An 18,363-nucleotide genomic window follows, 5' to 3' on the forward strand; every position below is an offset into this window, starting at 1 on the left:
GACAAGCTCCTACAGCACATGCATAATACTGTCCATTGTGATCTGGAGCATATCGGAACACCCCAAATGCAAACACAAGCAAATCATCTTACACAATGTCAAGCGCTAGCTGGGTTCATCGCGAACAAAACGAGATGCACCTATTTCGCAAAGTGCAAGTCATAGCCAAGCCATTTCCTGGCGTTAACCTGGGCAACATCCAACCCAGGCGTTCCATAGGTCAAGGGAGCAAAGAACCAGAATCCCCAGATGGTGGCGGCCAGGATGGTCAGGGACGCGATCCAACCGGCGACAAGGGACTTGACGCCCATGCGCTCTCTAGCGGTGACGAAGCGGCGGACCTTTGCCTTGCCTGTAGGGTCATCCACGCCGACTGGGATAGTTGCTGGGACGGAAATTGGCTGGATGTTGAAGATGAATTCGATCAGGGCGCCCGTTACAAGTGCTGAGGCGACGTGCGCCGGGAGGTAGTGGTGCAGGAAACGTTGACGACCCATTAGCCAGAAGGGGAAATAGTGGGCGGCCCAGCAGAGGAACAGGAAGCCCGTGCTGTTGTACAGGCGGGACCGGGAGCCCGTGCCCCAGACTAGAACGGTTAGCGTGGTATCAAAAGAAGTATACGGGGAAGCTTGACTCACTTTCTTCAACAGCATCAACACCGCGACGCAAAGACAATTGGTCAGCACCGATAACACCGGCAAACACGGCCAAAAGACTGCTAGAGATCCACCATCCAACGGGATTACCCAGGAAGTAAATCTGCTCACGGGTGTCGTTCTTGGTCCAGAAGCTGACACCGCGCAGAAGGAAAGGCCACTGGAACGGCTCGCTGGCATAAGGGTGGCTGCTGGTCAGGGCGTTGTTATGGAAAAACATGGCGCGCTGCAGCTCGAGGTACTTTCTCCAGAAAGGCAGATGCTTGACCTTGCGCTCTTCCTTCTTGAGGCGCGGGCTATCCTCTTCCAGGGATTCAACAGCTTCCACAAACCAGATGTTGCTGCTCTGCAAGACATTCTTGTTACCATTGATCTCGGCTTGCTTGAAAGCCCAGTCAGGCAGAGGAGTCGTGTGAGTCCACATCGCGACCTTGGTAGGTACGTGAACCAATTTGAACTGGCTAGACAATGTGCGGAATTCCTGCTTAGATTTGCCATGCTCAACCTTGATCTCGAACAGTGTGTCGTTGTGCCTCTTTCCATCAGCGAGTTCATGCGAAACGGTGGTAAACTCCTGATTGGTAGGATAATAAGGCGAGGCAACGTCGTGGGTGAGGAGAATGGTATCAGTAGCCACGTGACGAAGCTGAACAACATCGCCGTTGCGTACCTTGCGGCTCTTCTCATCGTTCTCATCCAGAGGAACTGTGGGAATGATTTGCCAGTGGTTGTTGGTATCGTTGTAGGGGTATCCGGTCACTTGCTGGCCCTGGCTGGAAATACGACCATCATCGTAGCGTAGGGGGTAGGTGTCGGGATGACTGTGCAAGAAAACCTTTGTGTCCTTGTGGCGCATAGAGATGGAGTCAAAGTACTCGATACTGACCGACTGCGCAGACATGGCGTTGTCACTCAGTGTCTCCTGGAAGGCAGGCGTCATGAAGTCATCACCGGGACCGGAGTGTGTCAGGATCGCAAAGTGAACCTGGAACCAGAATAGGTAGAAGAAAAATGGGATAACGACGAGAGAGAAGAAGCGGGCCGCAAAGTGCTTGCTCCATTCAAACATGCTCAGGGCGCCGCCTTGTCTCCGGATGTCCAGCAAGTTCCACAGATCAACCATGACAGCCGAGCCGATAGTAACAAAGGTGAAGACGCCCACGTACTTGGTGGAGATAACGCAGCTCAACGACACGCCGGTCAGAAGAAGCCACTTCCACCACTTGCGTCCAAAAGGCTCGTGGCGCAGTTTGTAGAACCGAATGTAGCACAGGATGCTCAGGGCCATGGTAATGACTAGAGTCGAGTCCAGCAAGATCAATCGGTCCTCGCCAACGTGGGCATTGTCGAATAAGATAAGTCCCGAGGCCAAGACACATGCCGGCAGGGAGTAGCCAGACTCCCACATAATCAGGAATATCACGGGGATCGTGAGGGCACCGAGGGCGGCGGGCATAGCACGGAGGGCGACGTAAGGGACCTTGTTCTCAATGTAGGACTCCCCGATGTTCTCAAACAGGAAGTGGCCATCGTAGCCGACTAGCCATCCGGTGAAGGCCAGCAGGAGTTTGGCGAAAGGGGGATGAACATCGAAGAAGTAGGTCCGTCGGAGGTAGTAAGAAGCGAACTGGGAGTACCCAATGTCAGTCCAGTGTTGGATCACTGTCAACACACGCAATTCCGTACCTTTCCAAAATGCACCTCATCGAAAACGACTTGGTCAGGATAGGAGATCTTGTAGAACCGGGTAATAAAAGCCAGCACTGTCAGAATGGTAATGGCCAGCCGATAGTCCCATTCTGAGCGCGGCGTAGCACTCAATTTAGAAGCTGAAGGAGTAAGAGAACGGTCAGAGGGCACCGGAGTTTCCTCTCTCTTGCCGCCCCTCTTACGCAGAGAGGGCGAGGAAGACATAATAATCACCAGGTCAAAACAAAAGGGATGAAAGAGAGTACGAATAGAACTGAAGCAGGTTAGCTGGGGACAGAGAAAAAGAAAAAAGGATTTTTCGAGGTGGACAAGCTCACTTTTAAATTAGGTATGAAATTGAACAAGAAAGCCGCATAGTCCAGTAGTGAATTGAGCTGTGACCGGTGGTCTGGATTGCGTGTCTTTATCCGGAACGGAACAAGTAATGGCCAGATCTGCGAACATGTGAGTCTCAAACAAGTCTGAAACTCAGGGGCAGTCTACGTAATTTGATGATTTTAATGTTCCATATAATTTAAAAAGTATACTTCGTGTGGACACGAGGATTGAATTCCACCAGAAGCTATGTTCAAAACAAGACACGTTGGATATCCAAATGCAGCCAATGCTCCAAAAACGCTCCCAGAATGCGCCAATGTGATGATACCAATCGGAAAGGCTAACAAACGTACAATGATGACCATGCCTTGGAAAGCCTACCGTGATCAATCGTCGTCAGACAAGTTCAAGAGATCCAGCTCGGTCTTGACCAACGATTGGAAATCGGCTCGAGATATACCCGTCGCTTTGGCAAGGCGGAACAGGCTTTTGATATTGGAGCCTATGTGTTGCTTCACCCCTATTTCATACGTGGACTGATTCTCAGCTTCCTGTTCCAACCTCGATACAGCCTCTGAGTTCGAAGAGGTTGCGGACTCCGGTCGAGGATGGCTTAACGGTGCTCCGTTTGTCTGGTTCGTAGTTTCGGGGGACGCCGAGTCCTCATTCTCCTCATTGCGTTTGGCAAGCTCCGCAAGTATATCTCCGCCAAGTGATGTTGGCCCAAGCTCCGGGTTCTCTTCATCCGGATCATGACTGTCCATCACGGGTTGCACATCGTCGTACTGAGAAAAATACGACGACTCAGATGGGCCCTGGTGCTGCAGCATAGATGTTAAGGTAGGTGGAGCAGGGTTCTTGACTGAAGGGGTGCGTCCGGGCGTAGCATCGTATCGGGCCCAGTAGTCGTCGTCGTCCTCATCGTCCTCTCCCTCCTGGGAAGGTGCTGTCCGGTCATCCTTCTCCGCTGCCTTTAGAGCGTCATCCACCAACTTCTCTTGCGCAATTGCATTTGCTTCGCCGATAGAAGCGGACCAAGTCCCGTCATCCTCTCCTAAACCCTGGTGAGGGAGAACTTCAGCAATACGCCAGCCGGGGGATTCCTCCTTTGGGCACCAGAGATACACGACCTTGAATTCATAGTCCGGTACTAGCACACGTGACTGAAGTGTTTCCTCGTCCACCCTTTTATAGGTTACCGGAATATCGTCAGGCAACTCAATCTCCCCGGACACTGGATGAGGCTCGAAGGTGGCGCCGTCAATCAGAGATTGAAGCCGGTCCCCTTTCTCAGAGTCCCAGCAGAGTAATCGAATCCATGATTTGGTTGACGATGTAGACACTGAACTGAAGATCTGTACTCTTTGGCGCAAAATGGGTGATAAGAGCGGGAGGAGAGCTGGCGGAGGTTGCGAGGAGACAAAAGCCGTTGGAAGGCATGCCAGCAGAGGTGGAAGTAAGGCACGAGGATCGGGAAGAGGAATAAATTCAACCATCTTTATAGGGTTCGGCGCTCGGCGAATACTGCGTAGACCGTTTGATATTGTCCGGTCAGTCGAGGCTGCTGCTCAATGAGAATCGATCAAGACTGTCGGTGGCGGGCAGGGCAGCCTTTCGACAATAAAAGATATGAGAGAGTGATAATCAAAAGCTTCAACGAAGGATACCAAAGCGAAAAGAATGAAGAAAATAAAAGCACATGCCGAATTGTGCCACTGACTTAAAAGAGGGTTGGAGTTGGACTTGGAGGTCTGTCAGTGACTCCCTTCGCCCGAAGGAAAAGCGGGCGAGGCTGCGGGGTCGAGATTCAGGTCCACAAGCCCACTCGGAGATCGCCCATGGAATCTTTCAATCTATAACACCGACTGGAGCTTCGAGCTTTAAATGAGTATTACTAGGCAACTGCCACTATGGAGTAAGACCTCTCCTAGAAGTGGTGTGTCTGGCAGCTGTCATCGCTCACCTTATTGACTATTGTTGACGGTTTTTGCCCTCTTTACCATACAAGGTAATTTACCTACCCTTTCTAGAAAACCTACAATTCCATCAAAATATTCCTTCGGTACCTGGCCGCCAATTGAGGGTAGACTGCACCCTCTGGTGCACTGGTGCACTTGAGCTATCAAGGTGACATACACATCCCTTTAGCATCCGCTTCACTTCCAAGTTCTTCCATCCAGAACCACTGCGGCACTCCTCCCTCCTTAACCATATAATTATGGTTCACCCATAACACAAACACGTGAAATCTATAGAGAGAAGTACAGCAAGCTCAAGCTGCTTGCAAACCTCATCAACTCGTCTTCGGGCTACCTCCTAGCTACTCCACGCACATTGACAAGCACGGCATACACCAACACAGCGGATCTACCAGCGACACCATTACTTGGGAACGGCATCGGCTCGGGAACACAGCAACATCCATCACCCATTTTCCATTTCATCCGTTCAGTATCATTCCTTTAGGGCGAGATACCAAGAGTCTCTCTCACTGCCTGCAGCCACTAAAAGTGAGGCTAGGAAGACACCTCGAGACAGTGGAAGCCTTTCTCCGACAAATCCTCCTACCAAGAGATCATCGAACTTCCCCCGTTCAGGTCCCTCGAAACGCCAGCGTCGCGACTATTGCACCCATCAGTGTCTCTTGGGGTTGGTCAAGAGAGGGAAGTTGGATCAGAAATGTCCCAACATAGCGGATCACGAAGAGGACTATTATACCTTCACCCCAGCGACACTTATTCAAGCATTGGACCGGCAATTCTTCGGCGACGCTCCGCCGCCCGGTAGGACACGGGGATGCGAGTTGTTATATTTGCAAGGCAGCCGCTGGGCACTTCTATTAATCACATAATAATCTCATGGGTATACCTTTGTGGCGAAAGGCACCCCTAAATGGTCTATTAAGAGTTCCAACATAAGGAGCTTGTTTACTCGCACCTTACTCCAATCCAAGGGGTATATGTTCCAGTCTTTATTAAAGCCTGCAACTCCGTAAACCGTTCTTTTATGCTGGCATTGCCAAGCTTGTTTGTTTAAATATTTCTAAGTTATGCCGGCATACCCCCTGCAGATCACCCTAATATTAAACTAAAAGCCAAACAATGCTTGCGCGCAATTCACATCTGCAATATGGATTAAGGTAATCCGAGTCCCGGTAATATACTTAAGAGAAATGGCCATGTAATGTATATTAATTTTGAGAGGGCAGGGCTGCAACCAGGGCGCATACCACTCGAAGGTATCTTAGCCTCTAACAAACCCAAGCAAGCGAAGGGTGTGAAACGTCACAATGACTTTTCGCCTATCAAGAAGGAGACTAAACGCCCGAGGCATAAATTGGAGCTGGAATGAATCCACCTGATTTCACTCAATAAGATTTCTCATACTATATTCCTATGCCATGCTGGCCATCGTCCAAGTTGTATGTATACTGACCCCTGTAAACAAGCTCTTGGCCATAAGCGAACTGTGGAGAGAGTCCCCCGATAACGCTCTCTCGATTGGTTCCACAGCTTCTCACAGTGGCCGAGCGAATCGGTGCTAATCTGACCTGGACCTCGACCCTCGGTAATGCGGGGTCTTTACATCAAGGATAGGCCTCTAGATGACTGGAGTGTGGACACTGAGTACATCACCATCAAGTAAACAAATGAACATATGGGTATGCCTGGTGCATGGGTTGTTGGAAATGTATCACAGCTACAACATGGGCTGAATGAGTCAATGACCTGCAGTGGAGCGAGTTGTTCAAGATGGAGGCATCCAGTGATCCGAAATGATAAGCAAACACCCGCTAACTAGTACACCAAATCGTTCCTGCAGCCCCTCCATCTTTCTCTTCTCCCTACCCCAACCCATCCACGCAATGCTCCAAAAAGACGGTCAGCAGTCAACGCCTGGGAAGCTCGCCTCTGCAATTGACCAAGCAGTGACTCCTCCGGGCTCGTCAATTCTCCAGCACAATGATGCAGAGAGACCACCAACGCCCCCAGAATGGGCGCATCTCGAGTCCAGAATCCGCCGCAAAACAGACCTACGTCTCTGCTCCATCGCCGGCCTCCTTTGCAGCCTCAATCTGCTAGACTCAGGCATCCTCGCTTCCGCCTCGGTCACAACATTGCTGTCCGACCTCGACCTGCAAGGCCAGCGCTACTCCGTCTCAATCTTCATCTTCACCGTCGCCAGCATAGTCTTCCAACTCCCCTGCACCGTCGCCGTGCGCTACGTCGGCCCGCGGCCATGGTTCGCCTCGATCACATTCTGCTTCGGCCTGATCACCCTGTGCACGGCATTTGTGCAAACCTGGCGCCAGATGATCGCCGTCCGCATCCTGCTGGGAATCTCCATGTCCGGCATCTATCCGGGTCTTACGTACCTCGTTAGCACGTGGTACACGAGACGGGAGCAGCAATTGCGCTTTGCGTTCCTGCAGTCTGGCGAGGTTGCGGCGCTGGCAACGGGGTATATCGTCAATTACGGCCTGAACCAGCTCCATGGTAAGGCTGGGCTCGAGGGCTGGCGCTGGATGTACCTTGTCCAGGGCCTGATTACGTGCGTCATCGGCATCGTGACGTACTGGTGGATGGTTGATTTCCCTGAGGACGCGCGGAAAAGCTTCGCTTTTCTTACGGAGACGGAGGCGAAGATCGCGGTGCAGCGCATTCAGGCTGATCGCGGGGATGTTGTCCTTGAACCCTTCGAATGGCGGAAGGTCTTCGTCAACTTTACAGATCCAAAACTGTACGGCTTTGCGTGCATGTATTTCTGCCTGAATATCGTCTCCACGGCACTGAACTATTTCCTCCCTCAAATCATCGAGTCAGGGCTGGGCTTCTCAGCCAACGACTCTATCCTGCTATCTACACCTGTAACTATCTGAACCCATCCCGCACCCAAGATATATTGAAGTACTAACATGCTCGCAGCCCTACTACTGGGCCGTTCTCCCCGTCTTATTCACCTCCCTGATCGGCGACATGTTCCGTATCCGCGGACCTCTGATCACATTCAACGCACTATGCCTAATAGCCGGGTATCTAATGTTCGGCCTTCCCTCCTCAACGCAAGTAACAGTGCGCTACATCGGGACATTCCTCGCAACGGGCGCATACGTCTCCAACTGGGCGGCGCTAAACGCATTCATGGCGAACAATGTCGTTGGCCAATGGAAGCGCGCGACGACTGCCGCGGCCGTTGCGGCTTGTAACGGGCTCGGATCAATTGCGGGCAGTTATATCGTTAGACAAAAAGAGGCGCCGACGTACCAGACCGCAGTTTGGGTATCAATTGGGTGGGTCAATTTGTTCTCTCTTTCTTCTTGGTACGGGAAGGGTGGGCTTGGCTGACTTGCTCCTCTTTGATGCTGCTTCACAGGTCTCATATCCTCATGATTGTTATTGTGGGGATTTTTTCGGTGGGCTTCTATAACCAGAATACGCGGCAGAAGAAAGGAGAGGTGCTTCAGAATACGGTACGCTTGGTTTAGCCGCCTTTTCCTGGACTGGCGTCGATGGCATACTTACGATATTTCTCTGCAGGCTGGATTCACGTATACATACTAGAAAGATGGCAAGCATTGCCCCATATGTTTATAGAGGATTTGGCTAGGACATGACCAGTGAGCTACAAAGAATCGGCATATCCACGAACAAAGGTATATATACTGCATGAAAACAGTCATACCCCATTTTTTGAATCGATCACCGCAGCCTTGCGTGTTATGGGAAATCGAACTAAATCCGTAGCCCTTAATGTGGTGCTGGGAGCCTACCCTTAGATAGGGTAGGTTTGTAGAATGGACGAATCCCCAAGTATCCCCTTCCCGTAGTGCTTGAGGTTAGCCGGAAGAGTATTTCTAGATAACCCATAATAACAGCCAGACTAGTCAGCACCTCGGAGTTATTGGCCGTCATCTACTGTACTACATATATAGTCAGGTCGGTGCATAGCAAAAGAGATTAATCTCGAGCGCAAGGCTCCGTTATAATTGTTCCGCACCTCTCACATTCGCTGGAGAACCCAGTCATAAAAATACACGTTGGCAGGCCTCGAAGAAAAGTGTTGGATCCCCTCAAAATTGAACCCGAACTGCTATAATGTCACAGTGCAAGAGACTGTAAGAAGTCGAACCAAAGACGTGGTATATGGTACGAAAGCGGCTGTTAGATTGAATCTGAAACGAACGGGAATGAAAAAAGCAGGGGAATCATTTGGATTGCGTTAAGGTAGAACGTTCCCTTGCAGTATGTCACGAAATGCTAGCTTAATTGTCTTATGCTGTGGCTCGGACTCAGTAAGCTGCTGCGTGCGCAGTTCTGGGGTCTCTGGAACCGTTTGTAACTGTGCTGCTTGGTGTCTGCGAGTCAACAGTGCGGGTCACTAGGGTTGTTTGTTCGGCTTGGAGCTGCTCAACTCTTTGCGGCCGCCACCGAGAGAGGACCTTGCCGGCGGAAGGACGAGACTCCTCGTCTAGAAGAGAATTAGAAACTTGAACAAGAGACTCAACAGGAAACCTTGCGAACTTACAGGTCAGATATACTTCCTCTAAAGCATTCAGACAAATTTCTCGCGCTGGAGGGCGGAACATTACTAAATACCTGTCATAAGTTAGTTCAACAGCCATGCGGCCAAGGACTGTGGAAAGCATACATAAATGATTGAACGCAGAGGTTCACTCTCTCCGGGTCCTTCGCAAGACTCGTTATGCGCTTGGCGATGGAAATCGTCACTTCGGGGATTTCGCTCAGGAACCGAATGAAGATCTTGGTATCGCGAGAGTCTAGGTACGGCAAAAAGCCGTCCAGCAGCCGTAAGACCCAATGGTCGTAATGTAGAGGCACCGAAACCTCTTCGTCATCCTCGGCTCGGTTGGAGGAAGCAACCTTCATTTGAAGGCGATCGTTGTACCACTCTTCGTTCAGCCACATAATGCCGACATTTACTCGCCCTCGGAAGTCTTCAAGTATATAGCGGTAGAGGGATTCCCGTATCGTATCTGAGATCGTGGGCTTTCTCCTGCCCGCATAATCTGCTTCCAGTTTCGGCCCCTCTAACCCAGCTGGAGCCCGAGTCGCAAGCCGGGTGAGCAATGTTACCCAAGCGTCACGGTCGAATGTACTACCCGCCAGTCTGGAAAACCCTAGTTGTCCCTGACCTTTTACAAGATTTGGGGCCAGGGTCGTTGACCCTAACATGCCAAAGACTCTGGCCACGGCCCCTCGACCGGCTTCTGCAGCTTGTTCCTCACTCAAAGGAGGGGGCCGTGGCAGAACAAATGGTCCCAAAGACACGAGATCGGGCTGTTCCTCCTGTAAAGCAGCTGATACCGCACCCGCTTCGTTTGCCGCCGATCCCGGAACGTCCATAGGTTGGTATTCCGGCTCATAGTCATCATCCTCTTCTTCAGCGGCTGGCTGCGGTTGGGCCATTTGCTGTTTCTGGACTGTTTCGTAACGCATCCGAATAGCCTGAAATAATGTCAGCAGGCACCCCAAGTCACTCTGAAAATCCATCATACATCAACAGCTTGGCTCAAAAGCGACTGGTCCACACGAGCTAGTAAAGGCACGGCAATCTTGACTACGAGGTCGGGGGGTAACTGTTTCACATCGAAAGAAGAGAGTCCAGAGTCCTCAGTCAGAGTAAATAGCTGGGCGAAGCTTATCCGGCCTGATGGAAGAGGTGGCACTTTGATGATTGGAGGCGTCTCAGCATCGAGCCTCGCCCGCTTTGCAGCATCCAACCCATCAGTTGGCTCGGTCGGTAGTCCTCGCTTTCGTGACGTATCGTCAACATGCCCTATACGAGACTGCATCAGTCGTTCAATATGTTGCTGCATCTTGCCCGCAAGAGGATGGCTCGGATTTCTAACCAAAAAAATCTCTTAGCGCATGACAAGGGTATCCGTGGCATGTGACCCTTACCTCTTCATGATATTTATGAATACAGCTCGAGCCGTCCTTTCCATTGATTTGACACCAATTCGTACTGCAGGCGTCACTGGCGAGCGCGCATGCCGCGCAGGGAAGAAGTTGAGAATTGCGTTAATGATCTTGTTACCAACGGACTGTCGCGTTCGAACGAGGGTTGCGAGGCAGTTCAAAGTTGCATTCACAAGGATCGGGTCACTACGAATAGTCGAAATAGTGTTAGTTTTTGCTACCAAATTGGCAGGGAAGGTAGCTACCTCGCATCCTCGTGGAAGACGGATAAGATCCTGTCCAATAACCCGGAGGACTCTGCTTCCAGATTGGGTAGAGAGAGAATGGCATGGTTGCGGGGAAGGATGGCTAAAGAAGTCTCGTTTTTATCAGGTCGCTGGTTTCACTGTCAGCTCTAGCCTGATAGCTTCATTTTTGAGTCCAAATACGTACCCTGGGGTCCGCTATCGGGCCATGCGTTTGTGCTAAAACGACACGTTGGGCGAACTTTATACAACATACTTTGACGGGGCACGGAAACGAATCCCACCTCCGCAAGATATCCTGCTTGATCGCTTCGATATGCTCCCAGGATTGCTTATCCTCCGGATGGTTGATGCTATCACGTCAAGCATTAGTGAACGAAGAACCCACTGATAGAGCAAGCCCTATTGAGCTCATTCGCAACATCTACGAAAGGTGGCCCACGGGGTGCGTAAAACAAGCATTGGTCACCTACATATGCCTAAAAACCAGCGGATACAGACTGGCAGCAGTTTGCGCTATGTTCTGCAAGACCAATTGATCCCCTTCCGGTAATTCCAGTATGTTCCGCACCGTCTGCAACACATTTATAGCCAACTGTTCCTTCTGGGTCGTAGCAAACGCAGGGCTGGCGAAGGTCTCAGCCAAAAACTCGGATCCCCATCGTCGCAGTTCCACTCGCGCGTGTGCACCGATTATAGGGAGGACTCCGTTCACGATCTGAGGGTAGAAGGCGGCGTCTCCTAGGACGAGATTACGGGCAGCATTTAGCTGCGCGATCTGGTCGACGACCTGGTCTCCCGACTGAGCCATGGCGGCTCCGTCTAGCGAGGAGAACCAGTAAAACGGCGGAAGGGATGAAGGTCAAGGACGACTGTGATGATTCCAGGACTCGGTCTACGTTGCGCAACAATCTAGATAGGCAAGCAGCAAAGAGCAATAGACGTGCTCAGAACACAGGCGCGACAGCTATGTTGTTAGAACACGTGAAACAGGCCGAGCTAATTGAGGGAAATGACGGGATAACCAAGCCGCCGGCGGATGTTTAGTCCAAAGGGCTCCAGAGTCGAGTCGAGGCGCGATGAGGGTTCAGGATTCGAGACAGGAAAGATGGACGAACAATGAATGGGATAATAGGTTGGTGGTCTGGTTGAAGCTGGAGCTGTTGAATGACGGATTTCTTGCACGCGCCCGGAGGAGAGTTTGGCCGCTCCGGTACAACTTCACTATGATAGTGACAACCAGGGGATGTGGTATATGATGTTATGCAGATGTCGAGATCTTGTATTCGAGGAAGAATACATCACTCGCTGGCATATTTACATAAACGACCGAACAGTCTGCTGTCCAACAAATGGGGGTACCACAACAAATGGTCCTCGGAGCAGGGAGTATAAGTCACGTGATTGACGAATGCATGCCCAGCGCAAGTAGATCGAGCAGCGGAGAAGTGAGAGCATATGCATAGACTTGACTCTACTCCGGAGTACCGTAAGCTAGCGTAATAGATTCCGAATCTTTCTGATTTCACCTGCGCCTTACCTTCGTACCTTGCATCTATGTCCGGCAAGGTCCAGGCTGCGGAACATCAAAAAAACGCCAAGCCCGGCCCGCGCATCATTCGATCTCCAGCGCTTTCTCCCTGACTTGCTCTCATTCGCATCCTCAATTCCAGCAATTCATTAGATCCTTAGGCCTAGACGAGCTCCAAGATGCCTTCCGGAATGTACGTTCTACCCTGGGGCTTTTCTATAGTCGCACTCGGCGCCAAAGTTTCTTTTGATCACTCATCCGCCGCTTGCCTCGGGGCCGCCGCGGACAGAGACAGAACGAAACTGACCAAGTCTACAGCTTCAACTCCACTTATTACGGTAAAGACTACCGTGCCGGTGCTGCACTTCTCCGCGCCCGCCGGCCATACCTTGTCAAGAATGCCGTGACTGGCGTTGGTCTTTGCATCTTCACAATTGGTGTTTGTACGTTTTGCTCCGACATGGTCGAGTAACGTATGCCGGATTGCTGATTGATCGTTTCGATAGATGCATACACCCTCCGCGCCGTCGGCCAGGAAGATTTCTCTGACGTCCAGGTCCCCGATGCCCCTGCTGCCGCCCCTCAGAACTCGAAGCAATGAGAGAGGTAGCGAGGAAGATGAATCGTTCAACATGCCATTTGCTTGCTAGCCAAGGTTGAGGGTTTATTAGCCATGGTGTATATGGGGTTCGGAGTATATGGTGACTATCTATGAATTTTCGTATGAAACTTGACCATTTGACGTGCATCATCTCGACGGCTGCGGACCGAGGGGTATTTCGGACGCCGGGGACGAATGTACTCATGAGCTGGCAACTTATGTTGAAAGGTTTTGGTCAAGCTGCGGTGCCTGATGCTTGCCGAAAGACACCGAAAGGGACAGCACACCCGTCGCTTGTTCTTGGATTGGATACCTGGCGGACGGCCACCGCAGGGCCAAAAGAACCATCTCCGCTCATTGATTGTTCACACTTGGTTGAGATTTTTCTCTATTGTTGTACATTATCAACTACTGAATGGCGAAGTCCATTGGACCTCTACCTATTTGCCACGTCAACAAAGCAATTTTGTACAATTGAATTTGGCCACTCTAGGGCGCTGAAACCATTTTATAGCCTTCTACATCCCCGGCTGAACAACGGAATCAATACATATATGGGACAAATGCATATGAAAATGGAACTTCGATCAATCCCTTACTCGGACCTCAGAACACGAGGTCCCTTCTTCTTACTCGCCTTCTTTCGCTTATTTCCACGGTCAAAGGCGACAGCGTTGCTGTGGTCCCGCCCCAGGTTGTCGAGATCCTTGACCTTGTAGATACGGATAATCCAGTTTTCACTGGTAAAGGCTTCCTCCAATGTGGAGAGTTGGGGGCCTTCGGCCGGGAGCTTGGCTCCGCGGACACGGTCAGTAGCCTGACCCATAGGGAAGAGCTTGTTGAAGTTGTGGTAGGACATTTTGTACCTGTCATCATAGTCAGAATGTGCTTTACCCATTCTACAGAAGAATTGAATGCTTACATCAAGCTGTTGCGCATGGTCGGTGTGGCTTGGTCGTCCACGCGGTACTCGCCTCTTGGAGTAAAAAAATCTCGCTCCTTGACCTGATCAGGCCAGATGCCTTCCGCAATACGGACCATCCAGAGGAATTTGTTGATATCATCACCGGAGTATCCGAGTAATCCACCGAAGACCACCAAGACATAGTCGACATCATGTTGGCGGAGAATCGGGTAGCTGACTTCTTCGCGAGAGCTCATGGCCTTTCCAACAGTGGCAATGTGGGTGTTGTTCCACGTGTTGTTGTCAACAAGCGTCGGGCGATCCGCCATACCGCCAATCTGATAACCGTAATCCCACCACGACATGATCTTGGAGTTTGCCGGGGTGTTCTGGCGAAGCCAGTAGTATGCCTCACGGTAATCGTCGATGATGAATTGACTTCCATCAGGCATTCGGCTAGCTAGGACCACAGACGGTGATGAGTATGCGTTCGATGTCACCCAGGTGCAGTGCGCAACAAACAAGAGGAGGTATACAATGGCAGCGGATGTCGTTACAGCCTTGGAGAAGTAAGAGGTGATTCCGACTTCGGGGGACCTGGCTGAACGAAGCCCCTCAGAGGACTCGTCGTTTGACCTTCCGCGAGTAACTGGGCCAGGCGAGGTCTTCAGGTAGGTGTCGAGGATGTACGACAGAACGAGGGCAGCCGCAACACACACAATAGGAGTCAAGGTCAGCATTAGTCGGACCATGACACCAGCGAAGTAACTCGCAAGGACAGCGTAGATGATGACAAACACGTGCTCATCCTTGAGATCACGAAAGCAGATGTAAACACCTGCAGGGAAGAGCCAGATGAGGAAGTTGAGATCAAAGAAGAACGATGGCCAAGCGGTGGGCTGATGCTCCGAAACCGAAGCAATGATAGGAATGTGGATCTTGGCATAGCCAGTATCCCACAGAGAGTAAAAACGACCACTCCAGGGAGCGATAACCCCCGACATGCTCAAGACAACAAGCCCAGCAAAGGCGAGGCCAGTTGTAAGAATAATCGAGGCAGTGAGAAGTCTCTGGAATTGCTTGCCAGGAATAAAACTGCGGACAAATTCCGCAAAGGCCACCAGCTGAAGCAAGCCAAAGACACCTGAGGTTGATTAGCACACTGCCGTTTCCTCAAGAGAGCCAAACTTACCCAAGGCAGACATGTGGTCACTGTTGCGGATTGGCAGGAACCCAACGAAAGGAATTTGCATGCTGGCAAGAGTTCCTAGCGCATACCAAGTGGTGTAACTGATGTACAGCCTGGAGCTATATCTCCCCATGCAGAGTAGGACAAAGACATGCAGGGGGATCAGATTAGTGATGAAGACATATCCACCCCAGGCGGACACCATGTAGCCATAAAATAGAGCAGCCAGTGCTCCCCACATAATGGAACCGTTCTTCACGGCCTTGATCCAGAGGAAGAAGGTAAAGACCAGAAGAAAAATGGCAATCGCTTCGTTATCGTAACTGCCTGCCACTGAGCGGGAAATGTAACCAGGGGTGATGCCCATGAAAGCGGCCGCAAGGAGTCCTGCCGAGGGAGAGGAGGACATCTCGTTGGTCAGGAGGTACATCGCGAACGCTGTTAGCCCAGAGAACCCGGGCGCCAGTAGGACACAAATGTTGCGAATATCAACGGGGAGGGTCAGGAATCGGAGAACATGGTAAATGACACCACTGGTCACCATAAGACCAGGGTATAGAGTTCCTCCGGTAACCCGCCCGAGAGGATGCCATGTCCCTGGATAACAGATATGTGTTCAGTATGTCGTGATGGAAACAATTGACTGACTGATCGCCAGTCCGACCGGGGAAGAGCAACGTACGGTCATCAAACCAATCCCAAAAGTCGTAGAAGCCATTCTGAACTAGGTATTTCGTTGCCCGGAAGTTGAACCACGGATCGACTGGACAAACACACATCAGTATGCTTAGCTAGTGTAAGTCGGCGTTGTATGGGAGCCCCATGTTCGCATTGTAAGCGCTTCCGGATGTATACATACATTCGTGGATGATACTTTCGAAGCCTGGATAAAGAAATTACGGTCAGCAACTTGTCCAATTAAGTGAACATAGAGTACGGGTTCCTTGGGCATACGAATAACACTGAACAATCGACTGGAAACAGCAGCGGCTGCGATAGTTACCAGAATGATGATACGCAGCAGGCCGCGCGCACTTCTGCCGGAGCTGCCCTTAAGAAGGACATCCACGGGAGATTCGGCCATGATGGCCGGGAACAAAAGAAAGAACGGGTTCCAATGGAAACTTGAGCAGAGACAGGAGGAAATTGGTCCTGCCTGGAATGGTGACTGTCCAGAAGCTGGGAAGTTGAGGTGTTGACGACGACTGGAGCTGCGCAAGGTGGTCTCTTTTGGAAGTCTTGGCACCAGGTACTCGCAATCGTTCGGACCTTTCCCCAAGGCCCCCGCATCACCGTCACTACTTGCTGTATCATAATCTAACACGACTCTTTGCCTGCTCGCCTTCTAGCTCTCTTCCCTTCTCGAGCGTACTGAAGATACCCTTTCCTGCGCCATGGATCTCCCTCCGCTTTCTCTTGATCAGCTCTCCGCAGTCATCACAGCTGCGCCCACGCCCGTTGATCTCTATACCTCGTTATCGGAATACGAAGAGCAAGCTTGCCTCCTCTCAACAACCAACCCCACCGAAAAAAATGTGCTACTAGAATTCTACACGGCCTTTTTCTTCTCCCACCTCCTGACGGATCAGATGTGAGTTTCTCGCGATGTGGTCGTGAGCGGGCAGCATTTCCGCATGGCAGGTAGCTAACAGACCCTGGTTAGTTGCGAAGCTCGTGCTTTAACACGGCGGATACCACGGGACTTGTTGCAAACAGACGCTATGCAAACCTGTTCGCTTCTCTTGCGCGCTGTCTGGCAGAGCAAGCATATCGAATTGTACAAAATTCTTCGAGAGTTGCCATGGCCCGAGCGATCACAACCCCTAGTACAACGTTATGAAGGTACAAATGACACCCTGGTGCTTCCGGTGATTTGAACGTCCCGCTAACGGACTTGTAGTCTATTTCCAAGAAAAGACGCTAGTAGAAGTGAGCAATTCCTACGAGACGATACGGGTCGCCGCCGCCGCAAGATATCTTGGAGCCGACCCGGACGTTGCGGAAAGTGATCTGATCGAAAAGTTCACGGCCTGTGGATGGAAGTGGGATAGTGAAACACATTTACTACACCCGAAACCCGTCGCCGCCGCTCCCCCGAAGGATGATAGCTTGCAGAATGAACTGAGCCGAGTCATGGCGCTAATCAGCAATCAGGGCAGCTGAAGCCTGACTGGTAAATGATCGATCCCGAGAGCAACCCCAAGCCGCAGGTTTTGAGGGCGAGAGCGAGAGCAGCTAAGATTCCGAATCCGACGGAACCCCAGTGATTAGCTGGAACGGTCATGATAAAGCGCGACAGCAATTGAACTTATGGAGAGCATGCGAAGGCCAAGGAGGTTACGAGCGATAAGCTGGTGTAAAGAGCTGAACTTATTGGTCATTTGGTCCAACCATAGAGTACACGTGCAAACCCAGGGTATGTACAAAATGCGGATCGGAATTCTATAGTTGTGAAAAAGAAAAGAAACTCATTCCTTTCGCTCGCAATGGCACGACTCTGGGAAATTAGACCAAACAAATAATACATAATCGGGAATCACCCGAACCATCTCTAAGACCCGATGGGGGTAACGTAGCATCCGAACGGCGACAGTCGCCCTTCAATTCGTCTTTTCTCTTTTCGTTTATTGTTGCACGTTCATGGCTCTTTAAAGCTCACCAGCCTTCAGCTTCAAGAAGGTCTCGAGGTCGAACTTGGGGTCTTCGGGATCCGTGATGACTACAGACAACTAGTTAGCATGGCAATGATACAAGGAGCGTAGGCCTCCCAATTGCTCCAGCATGTTGTATAGGGATGGTTTCCAACATACCGCCACCCGTTGACTTGCTGTCTTGAGGTTGCGTCTTCTTCTTCCATTCGGCCTTGGCCTGCTCGATCAGGCGCTCCTGGCGGGCATACTCGCGATCGGCCTCGGCACGCCTGGTGGAGGCAGTAATGGAAGACTGGTGGTAGAAACCGTAAACGAGACCAGCTACGAGAGCCGAGTAACGGAGAACCTAGGTCGCGAGAACAATCCGCGGTCAGTCACGGTACGAAGGGGGATGGGTAACCCATTGCGGAGACTCACATTGACACCCTGTGAAGCAGCCATTTTGGGAAGGTCCTGGCCTCCGGATCAACAATTGCAGGAATAAAAGGGGACTGGAGAAGCAAAAAGGCCTGGACCCGGACAAGTGATCGATAATGGCAAGCCGGCAGCAGAGGAGGTTCGGATGCTGGTGACCGAGCAAGACGAAGTTCCTGTCGCGAGTTTTTCCGGACCCGTCGG

The 18,363-nt window shown here is 51.2% G+C and overlaps 8 protein-coding genes across 8 annotated transcripts; 3 read left to right on the top strand and 5 right to left on the bottom strand.

Annotated features, from left to right (window-relative positions):
- Window positions 1–140: 140 nt before the first annotated feature.
- On the bottom strand, window positions 141–2,570 carry pmt4 (dolichyl-phosphate-mannose-protein mannosyltransferase; the record flags this gene model as incomplete). Its single annotated transcript, XM_026747323.1, has 3 exons — window positions 141–586; window positions 639–2,283; window positions 2,343–2,570. The coding sequence occupies 3 exons, from the start codon at window positions 2,568–2,570 to the stop codon at window positions 141–143; spliced, it is 2,319 nt and encodes a 772-aa protein (XP_026604803.1).
- Window positions 2,571–3,070: 500 nt separating this feature from the next.
- DSM5745_05308 (uncharacterized protein) lies at window positions 3,071–4,180 on the bottom strand (the record flags this gene model as incomplete). The annotated part of the gene is made up of 1 exon (XM_026747324.1): window positions 3,071–4,180. The coding sequence occupies one exon, from the start codon at window positions 4,178–4,180 to the stop codon at window positions 3,071–3,073; it is 1,110 nt and encodes a 369-aa protein (XP_026604804.1).
- A 2,369-nt stretch (window positions 4,181–6,549) lies between these two features.
- DSM5745_05309 (putative MFS transporter) lies at window positions 6,550–8,169 on the top strand (the record flags this gene model as incomplete). The annotated part of the gene is made up of 3 exons (XM_026747325.1): window positions 6,550–7,551; window positions 7,610–7,974; window positions 8,058–8,169. 3 exons carry the CDS (start codon window positions 6,550–6,552, stop codon window positions 8,167–8,169), a joined length of 1,479 nt encoding a protein of 492 aa, XP_026604805.1.
- Window positions 8,170–8,973: 804 nt separating this feature from the next.
- On the bottom strand, window positions 8,974–11,680 carry DSM5745_05310 (RNA-processing protein PTA1; the record flags this gene model as incomplete). The annotated part of the gene is made up of 8 exons (XM_026747326.1): window positions 8,974–9,152; window positions 9,210–9,280; window positions 9,333–10,150; window positions 10,201–10,549; window positions 10,607–10,810; window positions 10,870–11,000; window positions 11,057–11,222; window positions 11,343–11,680. The coding sequence occupies 8 exons, from the start codon at window positions 11,678–11,680 to the stop codon at window positions 8,974–8,976; spliced, it is 2,256 nt and encodes a 751-aa protein (XP_026604806.1).
- Window positions 11,681–12,579: 899 nt separating this feature from the next.
- Window positions 12,580–13,001, top strand: DSM5745_05311 (uncharacterized protein; the record flags this gene model as incomplete). Its single annotated transcript, XM_026747327.1, has 3 exons — window positions 12,580–12,593; window positions 12,719–12,843; window positions 12,907–13,001. The coding sequence occupies 3 exons, from the start codon at window positions 12,580–12,582 to the stop codon at window positions 12,999–13,001; spliced, it is 234 nt and encodes a 77-aa protein (XP_026604807.1).
- Window positions 13,002–13,596: 595 nt separating this feature from the next.
- On the bottom strand, window positions 13,597–16,178 carry DSM5745_05312 (dolichyl-diphosphooligosaccharide--protein glycosyltransferase subunit STT3; the record flags this gene model as incomplete). The annotated part of the gene is made up of 6 exons (XM_026747328.1): window positions 13,597–13,867; window positions 13,924–15,049; window positions 15,098–15,691; window positions 15,777–15,857; window positions 15,954–15,977; window positions 16,049–16,178. 6 exons carry the CDS (start codon window positions 16,176–16,178, stop codon window positions 13,597–13,599), a joined length of 2,226 nt encoding a protein of 741 aa, XP_026604808.1.
- Window positions 16,179–16,815: 637 nt separating this feature from the next.
- On the top strand, window positions 16,816–17,257 carry DSM5745_05313 (uncharacterized protein; the record flags this gene model as incomplete). The annotated part of the gene is made up of 2 exons (XM_026747329.1): window positions 16,816–16,936; window positions 16,995–17,257. 2 exons carry the CDS (start codon window positions 16,816–16,818, stop codon window positions 17,255–17,257), a joined length of 384 nt encoding a protein of 127 aa, XP_026604809.1.
- Window positions 17,258–17,742: 485 nt separating this feature from the next.
- On the bottom strand, window positions 17,743–18,186 carry DSM5745_05314 (ATP synthase subunit e; the record flags this gene model as incomplete). Its single annotated transcript, XM_026747330.1, has 3 exons — window positions 17,743–17,813; window positions 17,905–18,091; window positions 18,163–18,186. The coding sequence occupies 3 exons, from the start codon at window positions 18,184–18,186 to the stop codon at window positions 17,743–17,745; spliced, it is 282 nt and encodes a 93-aa protein (XP_026604810.1).
- Between the last annotated feature and the right edge of the window lie 177 nt (window positions 18,187–18,363).

This window comes from Aspergillus mulundensis (assembly GCF_003369625.1).
Source record: "Aspergillus mulundensis strain DSM 5745 chromosome Unknown scaffold_4, whole genome shotgun sequence".
Classification (NCBI taxonomy): Eukaryota; Fungi; Ascomycota; class Eurotiomycetes; order Eurotiales; family Aspergillaceae; genus Aspergillus; species Aspergillus mulundensis.